The following is a 24,548-nucleotide window of genomic DNA, read 5'->3' on the forward strand; positions in this document are numbered from 1 at the left end:
AATTGGAATTACCCAAAAAGTAGTACAACAGGTTTGAGGAGTAAACCACTCTTCAGATGCTGCCTGCATTAAGCTTGAAGGACACCTGATACCCAGCACTTCAGATCTCCAATCCTGCTGTTCAGAGTTTGATAACGGAGTTCTTGCATTAACTGCTTTGTACTGTAACTGTTAACATATGTGATTTTATTATAATAGCTTTCCCTTAAGACTTTATATCTTCCAACTGAGCTTCAATCAAATACAATTGCAAGGGAGACAATAACATCACTCCTGAAGGACTTCAGCCTATGGTTAAATTAGTATGCCATGGTTTAGGCTAGATTTGACTATCCTTATCCTTTCTGATTAATCAAGGGTTAAAGGTGTAAGATACTGACACATAAGACTAAAATTATCCACAAAATAATGTCAGTTAATTGCAGTGTGCAAAGGGGAAGACTAAAATTAATGTTCCAATACAGAGCACACCTTTCAAGCACTGTAATTAAATAAAAAATGCCTCTCCCTGAATCTGATTGGTAGAGGTACAGCGCCCCGCCCCCACACGCAGGTGTATATATAATCTCATCAAGCAGGATTGTTAGCAGTTTGCTTGTCGATATAACAAGTAACAAGAAAGACTCGAGACAGGGCGAGTCAATTGATCCCATTCAAGCATGTATCTTAAGATGATTGTGTTGTTTCTGGCCGTGTCTTTGGCCGTGACGAGCGCTGGGATTCCTGGAGGCGTTGCAGATGCAGACATTAACAATGCAGATGTTCAGAAGGCGTTACGGTTCGCTGTGGCCCAGTACAACAAACAAAGCAACGAAGCGTTTGTGCGTAAGGTTACCAGAGTCATCAGGGTTCAACAACAAGTAAGTACTTCAAACCTTTATTCGGTTTGTAATCATTTAAACTGGGAACATCGCTGGATCAAACCCAGTGATCAAGAGCGCGGTAAAGTTAGTTTTAGGTTTGATATTAGCTGGATATTCGCCTAGGCTTGCTTTAGGGACCGTCTGCAAATGTACATCTCAGTACAAAACGAAGTCCAATAATTAATACAAATTATGTTTACAACATCACAGTAAATGTCTTGTGGGCAAACTGACAAAAAATATTTAGCCAATATGTCCCTTACTGTATGTACAGTAAATAATTATTCTTCGAAAACAATTACTGTAAATCACAAAAAGGGTTTTCTCATGTTCCAAAGTTTGTAGTAAGTTTTTAGGTACAAGACTGACTTACTACAGGTGAAATTTTGCCATAATATCCCTTACTGTACGTACAGTACACACTTATTCTTAAAAAAACAATTACTGTAAATACAACGTAAGTTTGTATTTACAAGACTGACTTACTACAGGTGAATGTTTGCCAATATCTCCCTTACTGTATGTAGGTGCAAAGTCCTATGTTAACTTCACTGGAACAGGAAAAAAGCTTCTTACTCGTCACAGAAGTCAATCAAAAAAGCGCAAGTTTAATCCAAACACAAAATTACAAAACTATACAAAATCCTGATGCATGGCTCCTGTAGCCTTTCCTATGGTTTCACCTGTTAAACCTTTAACTGTTGTTACCTTGAACCTTTAAACAAGAGTTATTTTTTAATGACAGACGAAAACGGTAAGAAAACTGTTTCTCCCTTATTTCCTATACACGAACAAGTACCCAGTTCAATCTTCCGCCCAAGTGGGCGTAACCATTAAAGAAACAGAACAGAAATTAGCCTGTACATCAGAAAACATAGGAAACAGTACTGAAATATATATATAAATATATATAAAATAAATACAGAAAAAAAACAGAACTACCTCAGAAAGAAAGATACAAATATGATATATTCAGTTTATGCTTGAAATCAACACTCCAAGAAACAATACCATACAAATTATTGAAACGTAAAATTGGCTCTTACACACCAGCCCCTAATTGTCTTTGTGTTCAACGAAACAATTAACAACCTATTTATACTAAAGAGCCAAACAAATTACATAAAAGAAAGATACCAAATAGTTTCAACTGAATCTCCAATTTTTTTTTCTTCAATAAGATGTTAACCTGAATTTAGGTGATAAGCCCATAACAGATAGGAGACTATAAATCTGCCTCTAAAAGTAAACAAAGCTTAGTAACAGGACGTAAAAGAATGTTTGTGCTTGTTTTCACTCGGGCCTGCCGCACAAGACCTTTGTTGTCTGTGAATGTTTGTAGCACACGTCCCATTACCCAAGAGTTTCGTGGTGCGGAATCATCAGCAACCAATACAACGTCCCCAAGCTTGAGATTTTGTACTAGGCTTTGCCACTTTTGTCTTTCTTGCAGGTCTGGTAAGTATTCTTTGATCCAGCGCTTCCAAAATATGTCAGCCATATACTGAACTTGGCGCCACCTACGTCTGGAATACAGGTCTGCTTTGTCAAAAACCCCAGGAGACATGGGCGGCTTTACTTTCAACAGCAGCAAATGATTTGGAGTAAGGACCTCCAAATCGTTTGGGTCATTGGACACCTTAGTGATGGGACGACTATTGATTATTGCTTCCACCTCACATAAGAGCGTTTGAAGACTTTCTTCATCAAGAGACTGCTGTTTTACAATGGAGTTGAGAATTTTTCTGACAGTCCGTATTTGACGTTCCCACACTCCTCCATGGTGGGATGCAGTTGGAGCATTGAAAATCCACTGTACACCTTTTGCAAGCATTGTGGTTTGAATCCTGTCATTATTTAAACTTTGTATGGCCTTTTGCAACTCCCTTTCTGCCCCAATGAAATTTGTCCCATTGTCAGACCTGATTGTTTTAACCTGACCCCTTCTAGAAACAAATCTCCTTAGTGCATGAATGCACGAGTCTGTGTCCAAAGAGCTGGCAACCTCAATGTGAACAGCTCTTAACGTCAGGCAAGTAAAGATTACCCCATATCTTTTAATCAGTGTCCTTCCTCTTTTGATTTCAAATGGGCCAAAATAATCAATGCCTACATTTGTGAATGGGGGTTCATCTGGCAAAAGCCTGTCACGGGGAAGGTCAGCCATGAATTGTTTGCCTGTAGTGCCGCGCTGGCGTTTACAAATTGTGCATTGAGATAGGATTTTTCTGATGGCCGTTTGTGCTTTTGGAATCCAGTATTTTTCCCGTAACTTTGACAACATGTGATTACGGCCGCTGTGACCCACATCTGCATGAATTGATCTTAAGATCAGATGTGAAACAGGATGGTCCTTTGCTAAAATAGCAGGATGCTTGGCCTCCTCAGGCATAGATGACCTGCTTAGTCTGCCACCTACTCTTAGAATTTTGTCTTGCAAAACTGGTGACAACTTGTAGAGAGCGCTGCTGTGTTTTACAGTTTTACCTTGCTGGAGGGCTTTGATTTCCTCTGGAAACATGATTGTTTGGCTGTAGCGAATGATCTCTTCCTCAGCTTTTTCAAGGTCACTTACAGTCAATGTAACCCCTGACAGCGAAGATTTGAAGTTTTGAAGTTCAGCATTCACTGCTAGATTGTCTCTTAGACTGTGGCACAGCTCATTTCTTTTTTCCATTAGTGTCTTCAGAGTGCTTTTAAACTTGAGGAACCATGCAATGGCTCTTTTCAAACGGTACCAATCGGAGTAGTGTGAAAAGAACTGAGAAGTATAGTCAGAATTGTCTGCACTCACTGCATTTACGCAGACTTCCTTAACTTCCAAATCATTAACAGATAACTTAAGGGTGTGACTAGGCATTTTTGGCCACTCTGATTCTGGCTTTGTCAGAAAGGATGGACCTGTGAGCCATGAATTTGCTTTAAGGAAAGTATCTACAGTAAGTCCTCTTGAGGCAATGTCGGCCGGGTTGGAAGAAGAATTCACATACCTCCATTGCGACGCCTTTGAGAGCTCTCTGATTGCAGTTACCCTGTTGGCCACAAATGTACGGAACCGTGTGCTTTCGTTGTTGAGATATTTCAGGACTGAAGTACTGTCTGTCCAAAATACAGATTCCTGAAGAATCAAGTCCAATTCAGATTTCAGCATATTGTCCATTCTAGCAGCCATTGTAGCTGCAGTAAGCTCAAGACGTGGCACGGTAACTGTTTTTACTGGAGCAACCCTTGCTTTACCCATAACAAATGCACAATGTTGGTTACCTCTGTGATTCTCCATGAGCAAGTATGACACTGTGCCAAAACCCAGCTCACTGGCATCTGCAAAATGATGCAGCTGCGCTGAGGTGATTTCACCAAAGTTAAGTGGCTTCATGCATCTTTCAACCTGAAAGTCATTCAAGTTCTGAAGACTAGCCAGCCACAGATTCCACTGATGTCTGAGAGTTTCTGGAATCTTGTCATCCCAGTCATGTTTTGTTCTACAAAGCTCCTGCAGTATTTGCTTTGCAGGAAGAATAACTGGAGAAAGTATTCCAAGGGGATCATAAATGGAGCTGACCATGGACAATATACCTCTCCTTGTAAGAGGCTTTTCCTGTAGAGTTACTTTGAACTGCAAAGTGTCTGTCTCAACACACCACTGAACCCCTAGAGCTCTTTCCAATGGTAACTTGTCTTTCTCCAGGTCCAAATCCTTCACTGTCTTAGCTTTGCTCTCCTCACTTATGGATGCAAGTACAGTGCGACTGTTGGACATCCACTTGGTCAAATTAAATCCTCCTGATGCACACATCTCCCTTAAGTCATGCATTAGAGCAATACCCTGCTGTTCAGTAGCCACAGACGTCAAACAATCATCCACATAGAAATTCCTAAGGACTGTCTGAATTACCTCTGATCTATGCTGTGCACTGTTGTCCTTTGCACACCTTTGCAAAGCATAAATTGCACAACTTGGGGAGGATGTAGCACCAAATAAGTGGACACTCATTCTGTATTCCTCCACTTCCTGTGCAGTGTCCCCTTTAGGCCACCAAAGGAATCTTAACAGATCTTTATCTTTAGCAGGAACTCTGACCTGATGAAACATCCCTTCTACGTCTGCTGCAAGGGCAATCGGCTTATGTCTGAATCTCACCAGAACACCAATAAGAGAATTATTCAAGTTGGGTCCTTGCAACAGTTGCGAGTTGAGTGATTTTCCTTGGTAGGTAGCTGCGCAGTCAAACACCACTCGAAGTTTGTGTTTTTGTGGGTGATACACCCCGTGGTGTGGGATGTACCAGATTCTGCCAAGGGTTCCTTCAATTTCACTTGCAGGGATTTTCTCAGCATGACCTTTGAGTAGCATGTCCTCCATGAAACTACAATAGTCCATGTAGAAAGCTGAATTTCTTTTGAATTTTCTTTTTAGAAATTGTGAACGCAGAGAAGCTACAACATAGTTGTTGGGAAACATCACATCCTTTTTTTTCAAAGGAAGGTCAATGCAGTAATGCCCATCTACAAGCTCTATGGACTGTGATACAGACTTCATAAACTGTCTATCCTCAATGGACATTTCCAAATTTTCAGCTTGTTCACATTCAGGAAAATCATACCTCATTTGCTGTTGGATTAGGTTCTCCAAAGTTACCACTGAAATCCTGTTTGCCATAACCTGTGTCCATCCTGTGTTTCTGTTAGTTTGGATGTTCTCTCTCTCCAAAGGTCCATTTACAATCCAGCCCAGGATGGTCTTGACAGCATAAGGCCCATCTCCTCTACTGTTGATGACCTTCCATGGCTCAAGAATCTTAGGTACATTTGTTCCGATTAGTAAGCCAATACCGGCATCGATCTGAGGAAGATGCACCTCTTCAAGATATTTCCATTTCTGAACATCCTTCTGTTGCGGAATGTTTTCTCCTTTAACTGGAATTTCTTTTTGAGAGAACACCTGAGGGAGATCCACAAAATTATTCTCGTTCAGTCCACTTATTTCCAGTTCGGTGCAAACATGTGTACTAACAGACCTTTCCTGTCCCATAGTACGCAGTAGGATGTTTGTTTTCCTGCCAGTTAGCTTTAATTCCTTCATTAGCTGTTCTGTACAAAATGTCGCAGAACTTCCTGGGTCCAAGAAGGCGTAAGTCAAAACTTCCTGATTGCTTTTTTTGGACTTAACTCTAACTGGTACTATGGCTAAAGAGCACACCAAATGACCAGCCCCAGTGCAGCCACATGTTTCGCTGATGACAGTGTCAGTGACAGTTAAGGAGCTGTCTCCATCTTGAGATTTTGGAAGCACTGGCTTCCTGTCTGGGAGATGAAGAATGGTCGGATGCTTTAATGAGCATTTTTGACAAGTTAGTCTTTGCATACAACCTTTACTCATGTGACCTGGTAATAAACAACCATAGCACAAGCCTTTAGATTTCAGAAAGTCAAGTTTTTCATTGTGTGGCTTATGCTTCAGAATGCTGCAAACGTCCAATCCATGGTTTTTATTACAGCATAAGCAGAGGGTTTCATGGCTTGCTTTTGCTAGATCTTTTTCCTTTGTTCTTTGTTTTTTGGGTTCTGGAACAGGTGTCACACTTGTTGCAAATGTGGTTTTCCTTTCTTTCACTTGCAAGTTACTTGATCTGTTTGTTTTGAATTTGAGATTGTCTTTTGCCATCGTGTTATCCTGAATATTGCCAAACAGTGGATGCGAAACAATCTTTGCCTGCTTGTCTACAAAACTAACCAAGTCACAGAATCTTGCTCTCAAGCCAGTCCTTTCTTGAAGCTCGCAGGCAACTGCTCTCCATTTTTCTCTCAGTTTGAAAGGAAGCTTAGATACAATTGCACGCATGTTGCTTGGACTGTCCATTTCCTCAACATATTCCACACTGTCAATGGTGTTGCAACAACCAGTAAGGAAAAGAGCAAACTCATTTAAGGCTTTATTATCCTCAGGCCTTAAAGCTGGCCAGTTCAGTGCCTTTTCTGTATAGGCAGTGGCGATTGTGTACTCATTGCCAAAATGTTGGTAGAGTAGTCTTTTAGCCTCTTTGTAGCCCCTTTCAGAAGGCATGTGTTGACAGCTGCGTACCAGAACCTTTGGTTGCCCCTTGGTAAACTGTTCTAAGAAGTACAATCTGTCTTTGTTATTTGTTGTCTTACTCTCTACTCCATGTTCAAAGGCTCGAATAAAGAATGTGAAATCCAGCGGGTCTCCACTAAACACTGGAATATCCATAGGTGGAAGAGTAGATAAAGACTGCTGTTTCATGAAAATCTCAGCAATGTCATTTTGACGTTGCATTATGTTGAACAAGCTTCCTGTATCAACATGTGAAGGAATTCTCACATCTGACCTTGTTGGTTGTGATTTAGCAAAATCATGATGCACATCACTGTCTCTTGGAACTGCATCAGTATCAGGTGCTAGCTCACGAGAAAATGTTTTTGGCCGTACTACTTGATTAGGTGTAGCTTTAAGGGTTTCTGCAATAGTGGCAGCCCTAGCTGCATTACCAGATGCATCAGAAACACTACGAGCTGGTTCATACATGGACAAAACCTGAAGTTTGGCTTCAGCCGCAGCAATAGCAGTTTGGAGCTCTAAATTTTCCCTCTTTGCTTTGAGCTCAGTTTCCTCTCTCTCAAGCTCTTGTTTCTGTAATAACGCATTAGCTCGTGCCAACAGCTCTGCCCTTTCAGTTTCAATTTTCAGTCTAGAAGAAGCTGTAGATGAAACACCTGAAGCCACCTGACTACGAGATTTTTTTGGAAAGAGAGGCAGTTGTGAAGAAGAGATTACCATTGAGGCACTGTCATTACATTCAACCTCTGCATCACATTGCTCTGCCTCCTTGGATTGGAGTTTTACTTTTTCAACCCAGTCTTTAACCTTGTCTACAAAGTGCTTAACTGCTTGAGACTTCGGTTCGAACCAATGTAACTGATCTAAATATGCCTCATCATCTGACATAAATTCTCTGGTTGCATAATTAATGTCTTGGAATGCAGCAAAGGACTGTGCAAACTCACCATTTATACAATCATACACAGTGTCAACATTACCAGAGTCCTCAAGCAAAGCTTCAATTTCTCTCATTTGCCTTGTTAAATGTCCCAGCTTGGCTCTTCTAGTTCCCAACAAGTGATGAAGCCGTTCCTCTTGTGCTTTAACAGTCATCTTCGGCACTCTTTTAGAGGCCGCGTTCAATTCCTCTGTTTCCATAGTAATCAATGTTCGTGTTCAAAGCGCGCATTGCGTTCATCACGAAAGCAGATGAGATCGCCCTCTTGCGATGCTGTGTGGAAACGCAAACATGGCGGGACCATGACGCAGCAAAGTTCAGCAATATTCAAAGTCCAATAATATCCCCAAAACGTCCGAAAAAGTTGTGAAAGCTCACTAAAGTCCGATCAGCAAAATCCGTAGTGTATGTAATCCAAATGGCATCGGAGAATCTCAGCCGAGAATCCCGCGAAAGTCCGTTAATATCCAAGTAACGTTATGGTCTTTGATGTTGCGTGAATCACTCGATAATCTTCTCGTTAAAAACAAAAATATTGCTCGCTTCAAACGAAAAAGAGAAGTTTTCTTACTTTAATGTAGGTGCAAAGTCCTATGTTAACTTCACTGGAACAGGAAAAAAGCTTCTTACTCGTCACAGAAGTCAATCAAAAAAGCGCAAGTTTAATCCAAACACAAAATTACAAAACTATACAAAATCCTGATGCATGGCTCCTGTAGCCTTTCCTATGGTTTCACCTGTTAAACCTTTAACTGTTGTTACCTTGAACCTTTAAACAAGAGTTATTTTTTAATGACAGACGAAAACGGTAAGAAAACTGTTTCTCCCTTATTTCCTATACACGAACAAGTACCCAGTTCAATCTTCCGCCCAAGTGGGCGTAACCATTAAAGAAACAGAACAGAAATTAGCCTGTACATCAGAAAACATAGGAAACAGTACTGAAATATATATATAAATATATATAAAATAAATACAGAAAAAAAACAGAACTACCTCAGAAAGAAAGATACAAATATGATATATTCAGTTTATGCTTGAAATCAACACTCCAAGAAACAATACCATACAAATTATTGAAACGTAAAATTGGCTCTTACACTGTATGTACAGTATATAATAATTATTTAAAAACAATTACTGTACATCACAAAAGAGTTTTTTCATGTTCCAAAGGTTGTAGTAAGTTTGTAGTTACAAGACTTACTTACTACAAGTAAAATTTTGCCATTATCTCCCTTACTGTACGTACAGTACACACTTATTCTTAAAAAAACAATTACTGTAAATAACCACAATGGTTTTTTTCCTGTTCCAAAGGTTGTAGTACGTTTGTAGTTACAAGACTTACTACAGGTGAAATTTTGCCAATGTCTCCCTTACTGTATGTACAGTATATAATAATTCTTTAAAAACAATTACTGTAAATCACCAAAAGGGTTTTTTTTAAGTTCCAAAGGTTGTAGTACACTTGTAGTTACAAGACTGACTTACCACAGGTGAATTTTTGCCAATATATCCCTTACTGTACATATATAATTTTTCTTAGAAAACAATTACTGTAATTCACCATGAGGGTTTTTTCATCTTCCAAAGGTTGTAGTGAGATTGTAGTGACAAGATTGACATACTACAAGTGAAATTTTGCCTATATATTCTTTACTGTATGTACAGTACATAATTAATCTTAGAAAAACAATTACTGTAAATCACCAAAAGGGTTTTTTCATGTTCCAATGGTTGTAGTACATCACTACTTACAAAACTATCTTACTACAGGGGTAATTTTGCTATTTTATCCCTTACTGTATGTACAGTACACAATCTTCAAAAAACAATTACTGTAATTGACCAATGTTTTTTTTTGTCATGTTCCAAAGGTTGTAGTACATTTGTAGTAACAAGACTGAATTACTACAGGTGAAAGTTTGCCAATATCTAACTTACTGTATGTACAGTGCATACTTATTCTTGAAAAACAATTACTGTATTTCACCCCAAAAAAAAAAAAAAAATTTCATGGGTACTACAACATAAACATGGTTTATGATGACACGTCCTGTGTTCCGGTAAAACAAAAGGCTTTAAAAAAAGAAAGAAAAAAACGGTGTTTTCTGGAATTCTAAAGTTGCCATTCGTTTTCTGTGAGGGGGTAGGTGTAATGTTGGTGTAGGGTGATAGAAAGTGCAGTTTATATAGTATAAAAACTATAACACCTTTTGGAGAGTCCCCGCAAACCACAAATTGTTTTCAAAGAATAATCATCTACTGTACATACAGTAAGATAGAAATTGTCAAAATTTCACCTATAGTAAATCAGTCTATTAACTACAAAGGTTCAACAGCCTGAAATACAGTATTTTTTTCCTAAAAATTATGTACTGTATGTACAGTAAGGAAAATATTGGCAAAATCGCACCTGTAGTAAGTCAGAGTTGTAACTACAAATGTACTACAGCCTTTGGAACATGATAAAATCATATTGGTCAATTACAGTAATGGTTTTGAAGGTTAATTATGTACTGCATGCACAGCAAGGCTGATATTTGCAACGTTGCACCTGTAGTAAGTCAGTCTGGTAACTACAAATGTACTACAACCTTTGGAACATAAAAAACCCTGTGGTGAATTACAGTAATTGTTTTATAAGAATAATTATGTACTGTATGTACAGTAAGGGAGATACTGGCAAACTTTGACCTGTAGTAATTCAGTCTGGCCACTAGGAATGTACTACAACCCTTGGAACATAAAAACCCCTTTTAATGAATTACAGCTATTGTTTTTTTTTAACAATAATTATGTACTGTATGTACAGTAAGGGAGATATTGACAAAATTTCACCTGTAGTAAATCAGTCTTGTATCTACAAACATACTACAACCTTTGGAACATGAAAAAACCCTTTTGGTGATTTACAGTAATTGTTTTTAAGAATAATTATGTACTGTACGTACAGTAAGGGAGATATTGGCAAACTTTCACCTGTAGTAAGTAAGTCTTGTAACTTCAAACGTACTACAACCTTTGGAACATGAAAAAACCCTTTTGGTTATTTACAGGAATTGTTTTTTAAGAATAATTTTGTACTGTACGTACAGTAAGGGAGATATTGGCAAACTTTCACCTGTAATAAATAATTATTGTAACTACAAATGTACTACAACCTTTGGAACATGAAAAAACCCTTTTGGTGATTTACAGTAATTGTTTTTTAAGAATAATTATGTACTGTACGTACAGTAAGGGAGATTTTGGCAGACTTTCACCTGTAGTAAGTCAGTCTTGTAACTTCAAACGTACTACAACCTTTTTGAACATGAAAAAACCCTTTTGGTGATTTACAGTAATTGTTTTTGAAGAATAATTATGTACTTTACGTACAGTAAGTTATATATTCACAAAATTTTACCTATAGTAAGTCATTCTTGTAACTACAAACCTACTACAACCTTTGTAACATGAAAAAACCCTTTTGGTGATTTACAGTAATTGTTTTTTATGAATAATTATGTACTGTATGTACAGTAAGGGAAATATTGGCAGACTTTCACCTGTAGTAAGTCAGTCTTGTAACTACAAAAGTACTACAACCTTTTTGAACATGAAAAAACCCTTTTGGTGATTTACAGTAATTGTTTTTGAAGAATAATTATGTACTTTACGTACAGTAAGTTATATATTCACAAAATTTTACCTATAGTAAGTCATTCTTGTAACTATAAACCTACTACAACCTTTGTAACATGAAAAAACCCTTTTGGTGATTTACAGTAATTGTTTTTAAGAATAATTATGTACTGTACGTACAGTAAGGGAGATATTGGCAAACTTTCACCTGTAGTAAGTAAGTCTTGTAACTTCAAACGTACTACAACCTTTGGAACATGAAAAAACCCTTTTGGTTATTTACAGGAATTGTTTTTTAAGAATAATTTTGTACTGTACGTACAGTAAGGGAGATATTGGCAAACTTTCACCTGTAATAAATAATTATTGTAACTACAAATGTACTACAACCTTTGGAACATGAAAAAACCCTTTTGGTGATTTACAGTAATTGTTTTTTAAGAATAATTATGTACTGTACGTACAGTAAGGGAGATATTGGCAAACTTTCACCTGTAGTAAGTCATTCTTTATACTACAAACGTACTACAACATTTTGAACATTAAAAAACCCTTTTGGTGATTTAAAGTAATTGTTTTTGAAGAATATATGCACTGTATGTACAGTAAGGGAGATATTGGCAACATTTCACCTGTAGTAAGTCAGTTTTGTAACTACAAATGTACTACAACCTTTGGAACATGAAAAAAACCTTTTGGTGATTTACAGTAATTGTTTTTTAAGAATAAGTATGTACTGTACATACAGTAAGGGAGATATTGGCAAAATTTCACCTGTAGTAAATCAGTCTTGTAACTACAAAAGTACTACAACCTTTGGAACATGAAAAAACCCTTTTGGTGATTTACAGTAATCGTTTTTTAAGAATACTTATGTACTGTACGTACAGTAAGGGAGATATTGGCAAACTTTCACCTGTAGTAAGTCATTCTTTATACTACAAACGTACTACAACATTTTGAACATAAAAAAACCCTTTTGGTGATTTAAAGTAATTGTTTTTGAAGAATATATGCACTGTATGTACAGTAAGGGAGATATTGGCAACATTTCACCTGTAGTAAGTCAGTTTTGTAACTAAAAACATACTACAACATTTGGAACATAAAAACACCCTTTAGGTCAATTACAGTAATTATTTTCTAAGAATAATTATTTACTGTACATACAGTAAGGGAGATATTGGCAAAATTTCACCTGTAGTAATTCAGTTTTGTAACTACACATGTCCTACAACCTTTGGAACACTAAAAAAAAAACTTTTGGAGAATTATATATTTTTAAGAAAATAGCTTGTGTACTGTACATACAGTAAAGGATATAATGTCTGTAGCGACATATTGGATTAAATATTTTCAGTCAATTTGCCCAAAACGCATTTAATGTGGCATTGAAAACATAATTTGTATTAATTATTGGACTTCGTTTTGTACTGAGAGGTAAATTTGCAGACGGTCCCTAAAGCAAGCCTAGGCGAATATCCAGCTAATATCAAACCTAAAACTAACTTTACCAAGCTGTGATCAAGTTCCTCAAGATGTTTTGTCTGGTTTTTGCTAGGCTTGTTCAACAAATATTGAAACCTGAAAAGCAAGAGAGGAATTTCTCCAGTATGACTTTGTAACCGTGTTTGTCCTTAACTTAAGTTTCTTTTAATGGAAATTTTGGCCCCAGACAGGGTGTGGTATTTTATTGTATTTTTTTAACTCCTGGTTTGCCCACTACGTCTGAACATGTTTCTGGTTTACACTCCAGGTTGTCTCTGGCATGAACTACATCTTCAATGTGAAGCTGGGCATAGCCAACTGCAAGAATGGCGTTAAGACCGTATGTGCCTCTCCGAAGAAACCCCAAGTTGCACCGGTAAGACTGTGTCTGCTTAACAATATTTATCGGTTTGCATTTCTCAGTTTCCATGTTAAGAGTGACTGACTTATTTTAATTTTTTTTATATATTTTCCTTCTAGGTCATCCAGTGTAAAATAACGGTCTGGAGCCAGCCATGGTTAAACTTCTTAAGTGTCACTGAAAACACCTGCTTGTAGAGCTTGTGACAGTTTGGGCCTTTTTTAGCACTCAAACAACAATAAAACTTTGTGTTGGCAATGGTAGACTAAGTCTTTTATTGGTGGTAAACATTATTTGTCTTAAACCTGTCAACAACATAAGAATGCTTAAAGGTGGTGTAGCATCAGGGTATGCAGGTGCATAATGGGCCCGGCGGTATGGGGGCCTGCTGACCTGGGGGAGACTTTTAATTGAAACGACCGAATGAATGGAGCCCTACATGGGCCTGGCCCTTGTCCAACAGCTTATATGAATTTTCGTGTATATATATTAATATTATGAGGAATGACCAAGCTGCAGTCAGTGAGTTAAGCATTGTTGGATCAATTTAGCCTTCATAAAACTAACACCAAATGCCTAAAACACCATGCATTTTTTTTATTTTGATTATTTATTTTTTTGCGGAGAGTGAGTGCTTTGCAGGACACTGAGGTGGGAAGGTTACTTTGGAAATGTAATAGGTTACAGATTACAAGTTACCCTGTTTAAAATGTAATAGTAGTGTAACTTTTTCAATTACTTTATTAAAGTAATGTAACTAATTACTTTTGAGTACTTTTTGATTACTTTTCTAAATTTGTGAACATTATAATAAATAAAAGCATATATATCAACTCAAATACAGTTATCTAATAAGCATGTGTCATATGCTGTTTAATAAACTCCTGAAACATTGGTGTGTTTTTTTTTTTAAACTGCTGTCTCTTTATATATGATATGATGATAGTTTTCTCAAAATAAGTAAAATGCATGAAGTGACAGAGCAGTTCTAGAAATTATGTTTATGTGCTCGTGTACTCATATATTGAGACGGCAGAGGTTGAAAACACTGCGAGCTTCAGTAGGCCTATGTGTAGTAAATGAAACTGCATGTCTTTGCCATTAATTTACAGGAGGGGCAGAATGGGAAAAAAAAATCAGAATGGAAAATTCAAACTCATACAAACAAATTCATGGACAATACTATTTTTTGTATGGACCTGACATAAAAAAGGTTTAAATCTTTAATATGGGGACATGTCAAATAATTAAAAGTTCTCTCCTGAACGGCACCTTCACTTCCATTTTTCTCTTCAGTCTCATTATTTTGCCCCGTTATCCATCTTAATACTCAAGATTGAACAAAACTGTACTTTACAATACAATACTCTACAATACTACAATATATTTATAGAAAAATCCTAATAGTGTACACGAGTCATGTTTTTCCCTTACAAAAATTTACCATGCTTTTATTAGCCTATATAAAAGTACAATAACCTTGCATGGTTTTTTGTTTTGCAAATGGATTCGTATTTATTTTTAAATAAATAAATTTGTAAAATAATTTTAAATTTTTGGTTACCACAGTTAAACAATAGTAACCATTTTCACTGGATTTATAGTAAAATAATAAAATGTTAATTTTCGCAAGGGTTGTGTTGTCTGTCATAGCTTATTATATATTAAAATATTGGGACAAGTTGAGGAAGACTGAGGAAGCTGGCAGGCCACCGGGAATTGTCCCGGTTCTCCCGGTGTCCAGTCCGCGCGTGATTTCAACTGACACGCAGAACGTGCAGGAGTCATATATTGCATTTTGGGGGCTTGATATTCACAGACACCAGTCCATGTCATGTTTTGATTCAAGTGTACTGACCTACTTTTGATTTAGTCATCCAAAATGTGGCATATTCCGTCCGCGTTAGGCATTCCATTTTTCTGACTGGATTCTACGAACCAGACTGTGTTTCCGCATCCCGGAAATTATTAGGGCGTATGTCTTAGAATAGTCAGTGCAATTTGGGAAAGAAATCAGTTAAATCTGTATGTGGATGTGTGTAAATGTTCAAATGTAATCCCCTTTGTAATCGTTAAAAAATTCATAAGTAACTGTAATTTAATTACTCATTTTTTCTTAGTAACTGTAACTAATTACAGTTACATTAATTTTGTAATTAAATTACGTAACGCCGTTACATGTAACTAGTTACTCCCCAACACTGGTTATAATGTGGTGATCTTTGGTGTCGCTGATCAGCTTTTGCAGTAGTCTGCTTTGGTCTGTTCTCTAGGAGTGGCTTTTACATGGATCTTGCGGTTTAATAACTTGAGTTTGAGTTGTGGGATGAATATTGAGAACACTCATGCGAATATGGACCCCAACTTCTACCAGCAACTAACAAACCACAAAAGGTGAGTAACGTTAATGTTCTATAGTTGCATTTAAGATGCAGTGCATTGAAGTGAGATGGTAATCGTGATTCTACATCTCAATGTCCTACAAGTGTTTACTACCATTTTTGCAAGCCCATGTCTCTGTCAGTAAGTAGGGTTTTATTAAACGCCGTTTTGGGAAAGGATGCACACTACCACATGAACTTCAGAGGAAGTTAATATTGATGTCTAACATTTAAGACCTATGAACACTAACTTATTAAAAAATATATATATATTGTTTTGACCCCCAGCTGATCTAGTGGATACTGGCAATTTGGAGGACTGCTCTTTGTCTGTGTCCGTCATTTCTGGAGCAAAGTCATGGACTTTTTTTTTTTGTAGGTTTTGGTTTTACTTATTACACTAATATAGATCAATTTAAAATGAAATTGTCTGTTTACATGTGCAAGTTATCAGAACTACAGTGGTGCCCAAAATGATTAGAACACTGTATTTTCAGCAGCTAAAAACAGTTTTTAAGTCTGTTACTTCTATCTCTTGCTGTCAAATGTCAGTAGAAAATATCAGTTTGCATTTCCAAGCATTCGTTTTTGCCATTTTAATTGTAGTAAAAATCAATAAAAAAAAAAACAAAGAAATTTGCCTGACAACAGCCAGTGCTTCAAACAGAGATCTTATCTCATTGTCTGTCTGGAATTGTTGTTTTAAAATCGCATGGCATTTCCGTGTTATTCATGACCTTACAGATTAAATGCAACTGGTGCACGCTCTTAAAATCACTTAAACTGGTCCAGCAATGTGTTTTTGCGAGTGTTCCGTTACCTCTTCCTCCTGTAATCACATGCCGGATCCGTAACCCTGCTTTGTTCTGGGACCTCGCAATTTACAATTATAAGCACTGTTTTTTTAGCGTAAAGAATCGAGGGGACTGTCAAATTTAGTGCCGCCACTGGCTGTTGACAAAAATCAAGACAATCCAAAAATCAAGGTGGCTACATGCTCTTTATCACCGACACCGTTCAACATTTTCACTGCACAAATATCTTGTTATAAGACACATTAATAAAACATGTTTTCACAGACTATGCATTTTTTGTCGTCTTTTCAGTCAAAAAGTACAAGGGCTTTCTCTTGCAATTGCAACACGAAATATGCATGTTATTTCACAAAGGTTTTTTTTTTTTTACTTTAAATGTTTGGATTGTTTTTAACAATACGTCTTCGCACAAACACTGCAAGTTAAGTTTGGGGTTACTTTCATCTGTTACAGTGTTTCCAAAATTCTACTTTGACAAAATTGAGCTTGTGGTAGTTTACTGGTTGTAAAGCCATTTGCTGCCAGTCCTTTGATTTTTAAACTTGTAGTGTTGAGCTAAATGCAAACTAGGTTCTAATAAGCATCAGTTGTGAAATAGGCTTCTGAGTTTGATGCTACACAATCAAAGGTAAACCAGAGGGTACGCAGGAATGAAGAGAGCATGTTTCAACATCAGAGGTGAGCCAAACCAAGACTACGATAAAGAAGAGGAAGAGTGCTAGATGCAGACAGCCATGTAACAGACAGATGAAAGACATCCATCATGAGTTACAGACATTGATAGATATTTAATTGGAATTACCCAAAAAGTAGTACAACAGGTTTGAGTAAACCACTCTTCAGATGCTGCCTGCATTAAGCTTGAAGGACACCTGATACCCAGCACTTCAGATCTCCAATCCTGCTGTTCAGAGTTTGATAACGATCTTGCATTAACTGCTTTGTACTGTAACTGTTAAAACTGTTTTATTATAATAGCTTTCCCTTAAGACTTTATATCTTCCAACTGAGCTTCAATCAAATACAATTGCAAAGGAGACTTCTACGTCACTCCTGAAGGACTTCAGCCTATGGTTAAATTAGTATGCAATGGTTTAGGCTAGATTTGACTATCCTTATCCTTTCTGATTAATCAAGGGTTAAAGGTGTAAGATACTGACACATAAGACTAAAATTATCCACAAAATAATGTCAGTTAATTGCAGTGTGCAAAGGGGAAGACTAAAATTAATGTTCCAATACAGAGATTAAATAAAAAATGCCTCTCCCTGAATCTGATTGGTAGAGGTACAGCGCCCCGCCCCCACACGCAGGTGTATATATAATCTCATCAAGCAGGATTGTTAGCAGTTTGCTTGTCGATATAACAAGTAACAAGAAAGACTCGAGACAGGGCGAGTCAATTGATCCCATTCAAGCATGTATCTTAAGATGATTGTGTTGTTTCTGGCCGTGTCTTTGGCCGTGACGAGCGCTGGGATTCCTGGAGGCGTTGCAGATGCAGACATTAACAATGCAGATGTTCAGAAGGCGTTACGGTTCGCTGTGGCCCAGTACAACAAACAAAGCAACGAAGCGTTTGTGCGTAAGGTTACCAGAGTCATCAGGGTTCAACAACAAGTAAGTACTTCAAACCTTTATTCGGTTTGTAATCATTTAAACCGGGAACATCGCTGGATCAAACCCAGTGATCAAGTTCCTCCTAAAACACTGTCATGACTCCATAATTGTGAAATCTAAGAACCCCAAAATTGTTCCCAGTTGTACAAAGAGGACAACTGAACTGTTTGCCTCCACTTAAAAGCCATTTATATTATGCTACATAAGAATTTTATTTAAGGTAAGCGAGTAAGTGTGTGTGTGTGTGTGTGTGTGTGGTGTTTTGTCTGGTTTTTGCTAGGCTTGTTCAACAAATATTGAAACCTGAAAAGCAAGAGAGGAATTTCTCCAGCATGACTTTGTAACCGTGTTTGTCCCTAACTTAAGTTTCTTTTAAGGGAAATTTTGGCCCCAGACAAGGTGTGGGGTTTTATTTTATTTTTATTTATTTGATTTCTTCCTTCACTCCTGGTTTGTCCACTACGTCTGAACACGTTTCTGGTTTACACTCCAGGTTGTCTCTGGCATGAACTACATCTTCAATGTGAAGCTGGGCATAGCCAACTGCAAGAATGGCGTTAAGACCGTATGTGCCTCTCCGAAGAAACCCCAAGTTGCACCGGTAAGACTGTGTCTGCTTAACAATATTTTTCGGTTTGCATTTCTCAGTTTCCATGTTAAGAGTGATTTATTTTTTTTAAATCTTTTCCTTCTAGGTCATCCAGTGCAAAATAACGGTCTGGAGCCAGCCATGGTTAAACTTCTTAAGTGTCACTGAAAACACCTGCTTGTAGAGCTTGTGACAGTTTGGGCCTTTTTTAGCACTCAAACAACAATAAAACTTTGTGTTGGCAATGGTAGACTAAGTCTTTTATTGGTGGTAAACATTATTTGTCTTAAACCTGTCAACAACATAAGAATGCTTAAAGGTGGTGTAGCGTCAGGGTATGCAGGTGCATAATGGGCCCGGGCAGTATGGGGGCCTTCTGACCTGGGGCAGACTTTTAATTGAAACGACCGAATGAATGGAGCCCTACATGGGCCTGGCCCTTGTCCAACAGCTTATATGAATTTTCGGGTATATATTAGTATTATGAGGAATGACCAAGCTGCAGTCAGTGAGTTAAGCATTGTTGGATCAATTTAGCCTTCATAAAACCAACACCAAATGCCTAAAACACCATGCATTTAATTTGTGCGGAGACTGCTTTGCAGGACACCGAGGTGCCAGCGTTATAATGTGGTGATATTTGGTGCCACTGATCAGCTTTTGCAGTAGTCTGCTTTGGTCTGTTCACTAGGAGTGGCTTTTACATGGATTCTACATCTTGCGGTTTAATTCATAACCTGAGTTTGAGTTGTGGGATGAATATTGAGAACACTCATGCGAATATGGACACCAACTTCTACCAGCAACTAACAAACCACTAAAGGGAAGTAACGTTAATGTTCTATAGTTGCATTTAAGATGCAGTGCATTGAAGTGAGATGGTAATCGTGATTATACATCTCAATGTCCTACAAGTGTTTACTACCATTTTTGCAAGCCCATGTCTCTGTCAGTAAGTAGGGTTTTATTAAACGCCGTTTGGGGAAAGGATGCATACTGCCACATGAACTTCAGAGGAAGTTAATATTGATGTCTAACATTTAAGACCTATGAACATACTGGCAATTTGGAGGACTACTCTTTATCTGTCTGTTATTTCTCCTTTTTTTGTAGGTTTTTGTTTTACTTATTACACTAATATAGCTACAATTCATCATTAAAATTGTCTGTTTACATGTAAGTTATCAGAACTACAGTGGTGCCCAAAATGATTAGAACACTGTATTTTCAGCAGCTAAAAACCGTTTTTAAGTCTGTTACTTCTATCTCTTGCTTTCAAATGTCAGTAGTAAATATCAGTTTGCATTTCCAAGCATTCATTTTGCCATTTTAATTGTAGTAAAAATCTATAAAAAAATCAATGAAATTTGCCTGACAACAGCCAGTGCTTCAAACAGAGATCTTATCTCATTGTCTGTCTGGAATGACATGAAGAAACAGTGTTTGACCAGTGTGGTGCTGTAGCTGTAGATCCAGCCATCCTTGATGCAATTCAGGAGAAGGTGGCACTTCAGTAGGGCAAACAGTGCAGATCCGAGGCTGAGACTCGTGAATTGGTTTTTTTTTTGTTTTTTTTTTGGTAAATGTGAGCAAAAGTCATCGCAATTAAAAGAACCCAAGACTTAATCTACTTCAGTCTGCGCATTGAATTTATTAATATGAGTTTTACCATTAATTAGTGCTGAATTAGGTTAGTACGGCCCGGTAGGGGCGAGAAAACATCGGCAAACTCTGCCTGTAACTTTGTTAAATCAGTGAGTTGGCACGGCGAGAGGTGATCTCCACCTGGAGCCAGGGTGAGGGATTGTGGTTTGACATTCGCCTCTGGACCGAGATCATCCTCCCCCCCCAATCACCGTTGCCAACATCACTGATTCCGCCTCATTCCATTTTTTAAGGAGGACGAGCCCCGTTCCTATCGGACCGTATTACCTCATAATCGAGATCCCCGACTTGGCGTGCGACCTCAAACGGCCCCTGCCACTTAGCCAATAATTTAGAGCTCGACGTTGGGAGTAATACAAGTACTTTCTCTCCCGGTGCAAATTTGCGTAACCTAGTTCCCCTGTTATACAGCCGACTCTGGTGGTCCTGGGCTTGTAACAAATTCTCCATTGATAGCCGCCCCAATGTGTGGAGTTTTGTTCTCAAGTCCAGTACGTATTGAATTTCGTTTTTGCCCTGAGATGGTCCCTCCTCCCAAGTTTCTCTCAGAACGTCAAGCACCCCCCGGGGCTGGCGTACATAGAGAAGCTCGAAGGGGGAAAACCCAGTGGAGGCTTGTGGGACCTCTCGCACAGCAAATAACAAGGGCTCTAGCCACCTATCCCAATTTTTGGCGTCTTCCTGAACGAACTTACGGATCATGGATTTAAGCGTGCGATTAAATCGTTCGACCAAGCCGTCAGTTTGTGGGTGATAGACGCTAGTTCGAATCGATTTAATGCCCAACAATCCGTATAGTTCGCTTATTCCACTCGGTTCCCCTGAAGCAGACCTTAGCGGTCCTGGCTCAGTTTCCCCCACCTGAACCCGCGCGGTCTCCTTCCGTGCCTTATTTCCCCAAGAGGCATCTGCACATAACGACCCCAATAAAACTGTAAACGCGGGCCAATTCGTCCCCAAAATGACTGGATGCCGGAGGTGGGGACTAACCGCCACATCCACACTATGCTTTTGTCCCCGAAATTGAATCAAAATTGGGACGACCGGATATTCCACCACATCCCCGTGTACGCACCGCACCTTAACCACGCGGCTGGTATCCAATGCCCCCGGTTGAACCAGGCTTTGATGGATTGAGGTTTGGTTGCATCCTGAATCCACGAAGGCTGGATATGTACCCCCCTTGATACTCACGGGAATTTGGTACTCGCCAGCCTGACCGGGGGTGGCCCGTGGGTCGTCCGGGACCCGGATCATCATCTCCACTTCCATCACTGGACACCTGTCCACAAAATGCTCCGGGTCCCCGCAACGCCAACAGGCCAGCCCAGACCTACCCGCCACCCCAATGGCAGGGAGTGGAGAGGGGAATTGGCGCGGAGAGAGCGGAGAAATTGAAGCACTGTCCCCTCCAGCAGCCCCAAGGCCTGCCCCCCTGGGCGGGGCCCTGGTACTCGCGAAGCGGCCTTGGTCTGTCCCGCTCCGCCCCCGGGGCAGGACACGAGGAGGGCCAGGTGGACGGGACCTAGGGAGAGGGACAGGGCGAGAGAAATAAGGGGGAGAGAAAGAAGGGGAGAGAGAGTTAGTAGGCGGGGGTGTGCCGACCCCTGGGCACGCCACCATGTGGTCCTCCGCCAGGTGGACGGCCGAGTCCAGCGACGCGGGGCAGTGGCACTGGACCCACTCGGCCATCTTCTTGGGGAGCCGAGTGATGAACTGCTCCAGCACCACCAGGTCGATGACATGCTCCACGTCGCTTCCCTCGGCCAGTAGCCACTTGCGGCAGGAGTCCCGGAGCTGTTGGGCCATCGCGAAGGGCCGGCCGGCCGGCCTCGCCCAAGTCCAGGGAGCGGAAGCGCTGGCGGTGTTGTTCTGGCGATCGGCCGACCCGCTGGATGATAGCCCTCTTCAGGTCGTTGAAGACCAGGAGGTTCACCACCGGAAGTTGTTGTGCGGCCACCTGGGCCTCGCCGGAGAGCAGGGGAATGAGGCGCACCGGCCACTGCTCACGGGGCCACCCGCAGGCCTCGGCCGCCTTCTCGAAGAGCTCTAGGAAGGCCTCCGGATCATCCTGGGCCCCCATCTTGTGCAGTGGCAGGTGCACGGCGGGCGGCCCGGCGGCCTCGGCGCGAACCTCCCAATCAATCCAGCCCCGGAACCTCTCGCGGTCCTCCTGCTGGGCCTGGACGATGGCCTGGAACCGTCGCTCCTGATTGGTCCTCAGGTCTAGCAACGCCTGGTGTTGCTCGCGGTGGAGGACCGCGAGGGAAGAAATGATGTCCGCAAGCGGCGTGGAGGACGGGCTTTGCATGGCGACGGCAACGGTCCTTCTTCCTCCTGGGTTTCGGCACCATTGTTGTGAGTTTGTGTGGGTAAGGAAGAGGACAAAGGGGTCGGCTGGACTGCTGATGTATATTTATTTAACATAAGACAAATCAAAGGTTTCTAACACCCTTAGAAAGGCTTCTATTTTGCTAGTTCACGCGGTGCTTTCGCTTTCCGTCTTCCGGTTTCCGTTTCCGGCTTCCGTCAGCAGTCCCACTCTCTCTCACTTGCTTCCATCTCTCCTGGCGTGTTATACCCTCTCCACGCCAATTACTAGAACAAGAAACAGGTAATAATAATTTCTGCCCAAACCACTCACTTACCGCTCGTCTCCTGATCCTCTCTCCCGCTGCAGACTTCGCTAAACCACGCCCCCCCTGCCACAATAAGTTTCAATAGACATAACAATACATACAAGAATGTACATATATATATATATATATATATATGCTTATGCATATTAATTCTGTACTATACTATAGAAATATATGCCAAAGAGAACTTCTTTTTCATTAGAGATACCTTCATTTTCCACAGGTTTTAGGCACTTAGATGAGGAGTTAAATGTTAGAAAATCACTTAAAAAATGATTGCTTAGTAACAAATGCAGTTACCTGGAAACAGGTGAGCAGGGCAGATGGAAAAGTGTCAAAGGTGCTTCTTTTCATTTGAGTCTCATCAAAGTTGAACTTTCCGCCGAAGAGCTGCATGCCCAGGAGAGCGAAGATGATGAGGAAGAGGAAGAACAGCAGCAGCAGGGAGCAAATGGCCTTCATAGAGTTGAGTAAAGAGCTCACCAGGTCTGACAGGGCAGCCCAGTGTCTAAAGAGACACACCAACAAATTCACCATGTGCAAACTACTGAGACTTAATTTAAGAACAAGTTCCCATTTTTTATAAAATCTAAAATCCATATAAAATTGTTTGACTTTCTTCTTTCAGACAAATACAATCAGGTTATATTAAAAAAAATTTCGCTCTTCCAAGCTCTATAATTGCAGTGAATGGGGATTGAGATTTTGAAGCCCAAAAAAGTGCATCCAATCCATCATAAGAAGTGCTCCACAAAGCTCCAGGGGGTTACTGAAGGCCTTCTGAAGTGAAGCGATATGTTTGTGTAGGAAAAAATATCCATATTTAAAACTTTATAAACCATAATCTCTAGTTTCTATATGTTCACTATAGTAGGTTTAAGAAACGAGGTATGCAAAATTATTCCCACTAGAGCAGTAGCCACAGACTCTCAAATATATTTAAGTAAATGTATTTTGTGTTTTAAACAACTTCAAGAAATTATGAAATTACATATAAAGGGCCATTCCTGCTGGGTCAGCTAATTACATTTAATGTACTTTTAAATTATAAAAACATTTTCATGTAATTGAAATCAACATGCAATTAAGCATCTAAAATCATTCAGTTCATTCTTTTTAAAGTATTTCCTTTATACTTTTTTTTTTAAGTATGCAAAAATGTATTGCTTTTCCACATGGGACGACATTATTTATTAAAAAGGAATGCTAAATAAAGCTTATATTACGTTTATTTCCATCCTCATCCATGTCCTCTGCTTCAATGAGCCAGTCCATGTATCCGATCATGTCCTCCTCCATCTGCTGTTTCTCCTGGGCCTTCTGCAGCTCTCCACGACACACGGCCTTCTCTCTCTCTTTAGAAAACTCACTGTGATGTGAAAGAGACACAAACATTACAATATGTTCGATAATGTTGCCCATACCCTTAAGAGCTTTTCATTTTCACCATCAGTCTACACTAAAAACCATTTACCATACTA

General features: G+C 39.5%; 2 protein-coding genes across 2 annotated transcripts; both read left to right on the forward strand.

Moving 5' to 3' along the window:
- Nucleotides 1-577: 577 nt before the first annotated feature.
- Nucleotides 578-13,621, forward strand: LOC113107348 (cystatin-like). The gene is made up of 3 exons (XM_026269790.1): nt 578-860; nt 13,266-13,373; nt 13,478-13,621. Exons 1-3 carry the CDS (start codon nt 660-662, stop codon nt 13,553-13,555), a joined length of 387 nt encoding a protein of 128 aa, XP_026125575.1. The 5' UTR covers nt 578-659; the 3' UTR covers nt 13,556-13,621.
- Nucleotides 13,622-17,891: 4,270 nt separating this feature from the next.
- On the forward strand, nt 17,892-19,013 carry LOC113106748 (cystatin-like). The gene is made up of 3 exons (XM_026268775.1): nt 17,892-18,174; nt 18,668-18,775; nt 18,870-19,013. Exons 1-3 carry the CDS (start codon nt 17,974-17,976, stop codon nt 18,945-18,947), a joined length of 387 nt encoding a protein of 128 aa, XP_026124560.1. The 5' UTR covers nt 17,892-17,973; the 3' UTR covers nt 18,948-19,013.
- Nucleotides 19,014-24,548: the final 5,535 nt, after the last annotated feature.

This window comes from Carassius auratus, chromosome 8 (assembly GCF_003368295.1).
Source record: "Carassius auratus strain Wakin chromosome 8, ASM336829v1, whole genome shotgun sequence".
NCBI lineage: Eukaryota > Metazoa > Chordata > Actinopteri > Cypriniformes > Cyprinidae > Carassius > Carassius auratus.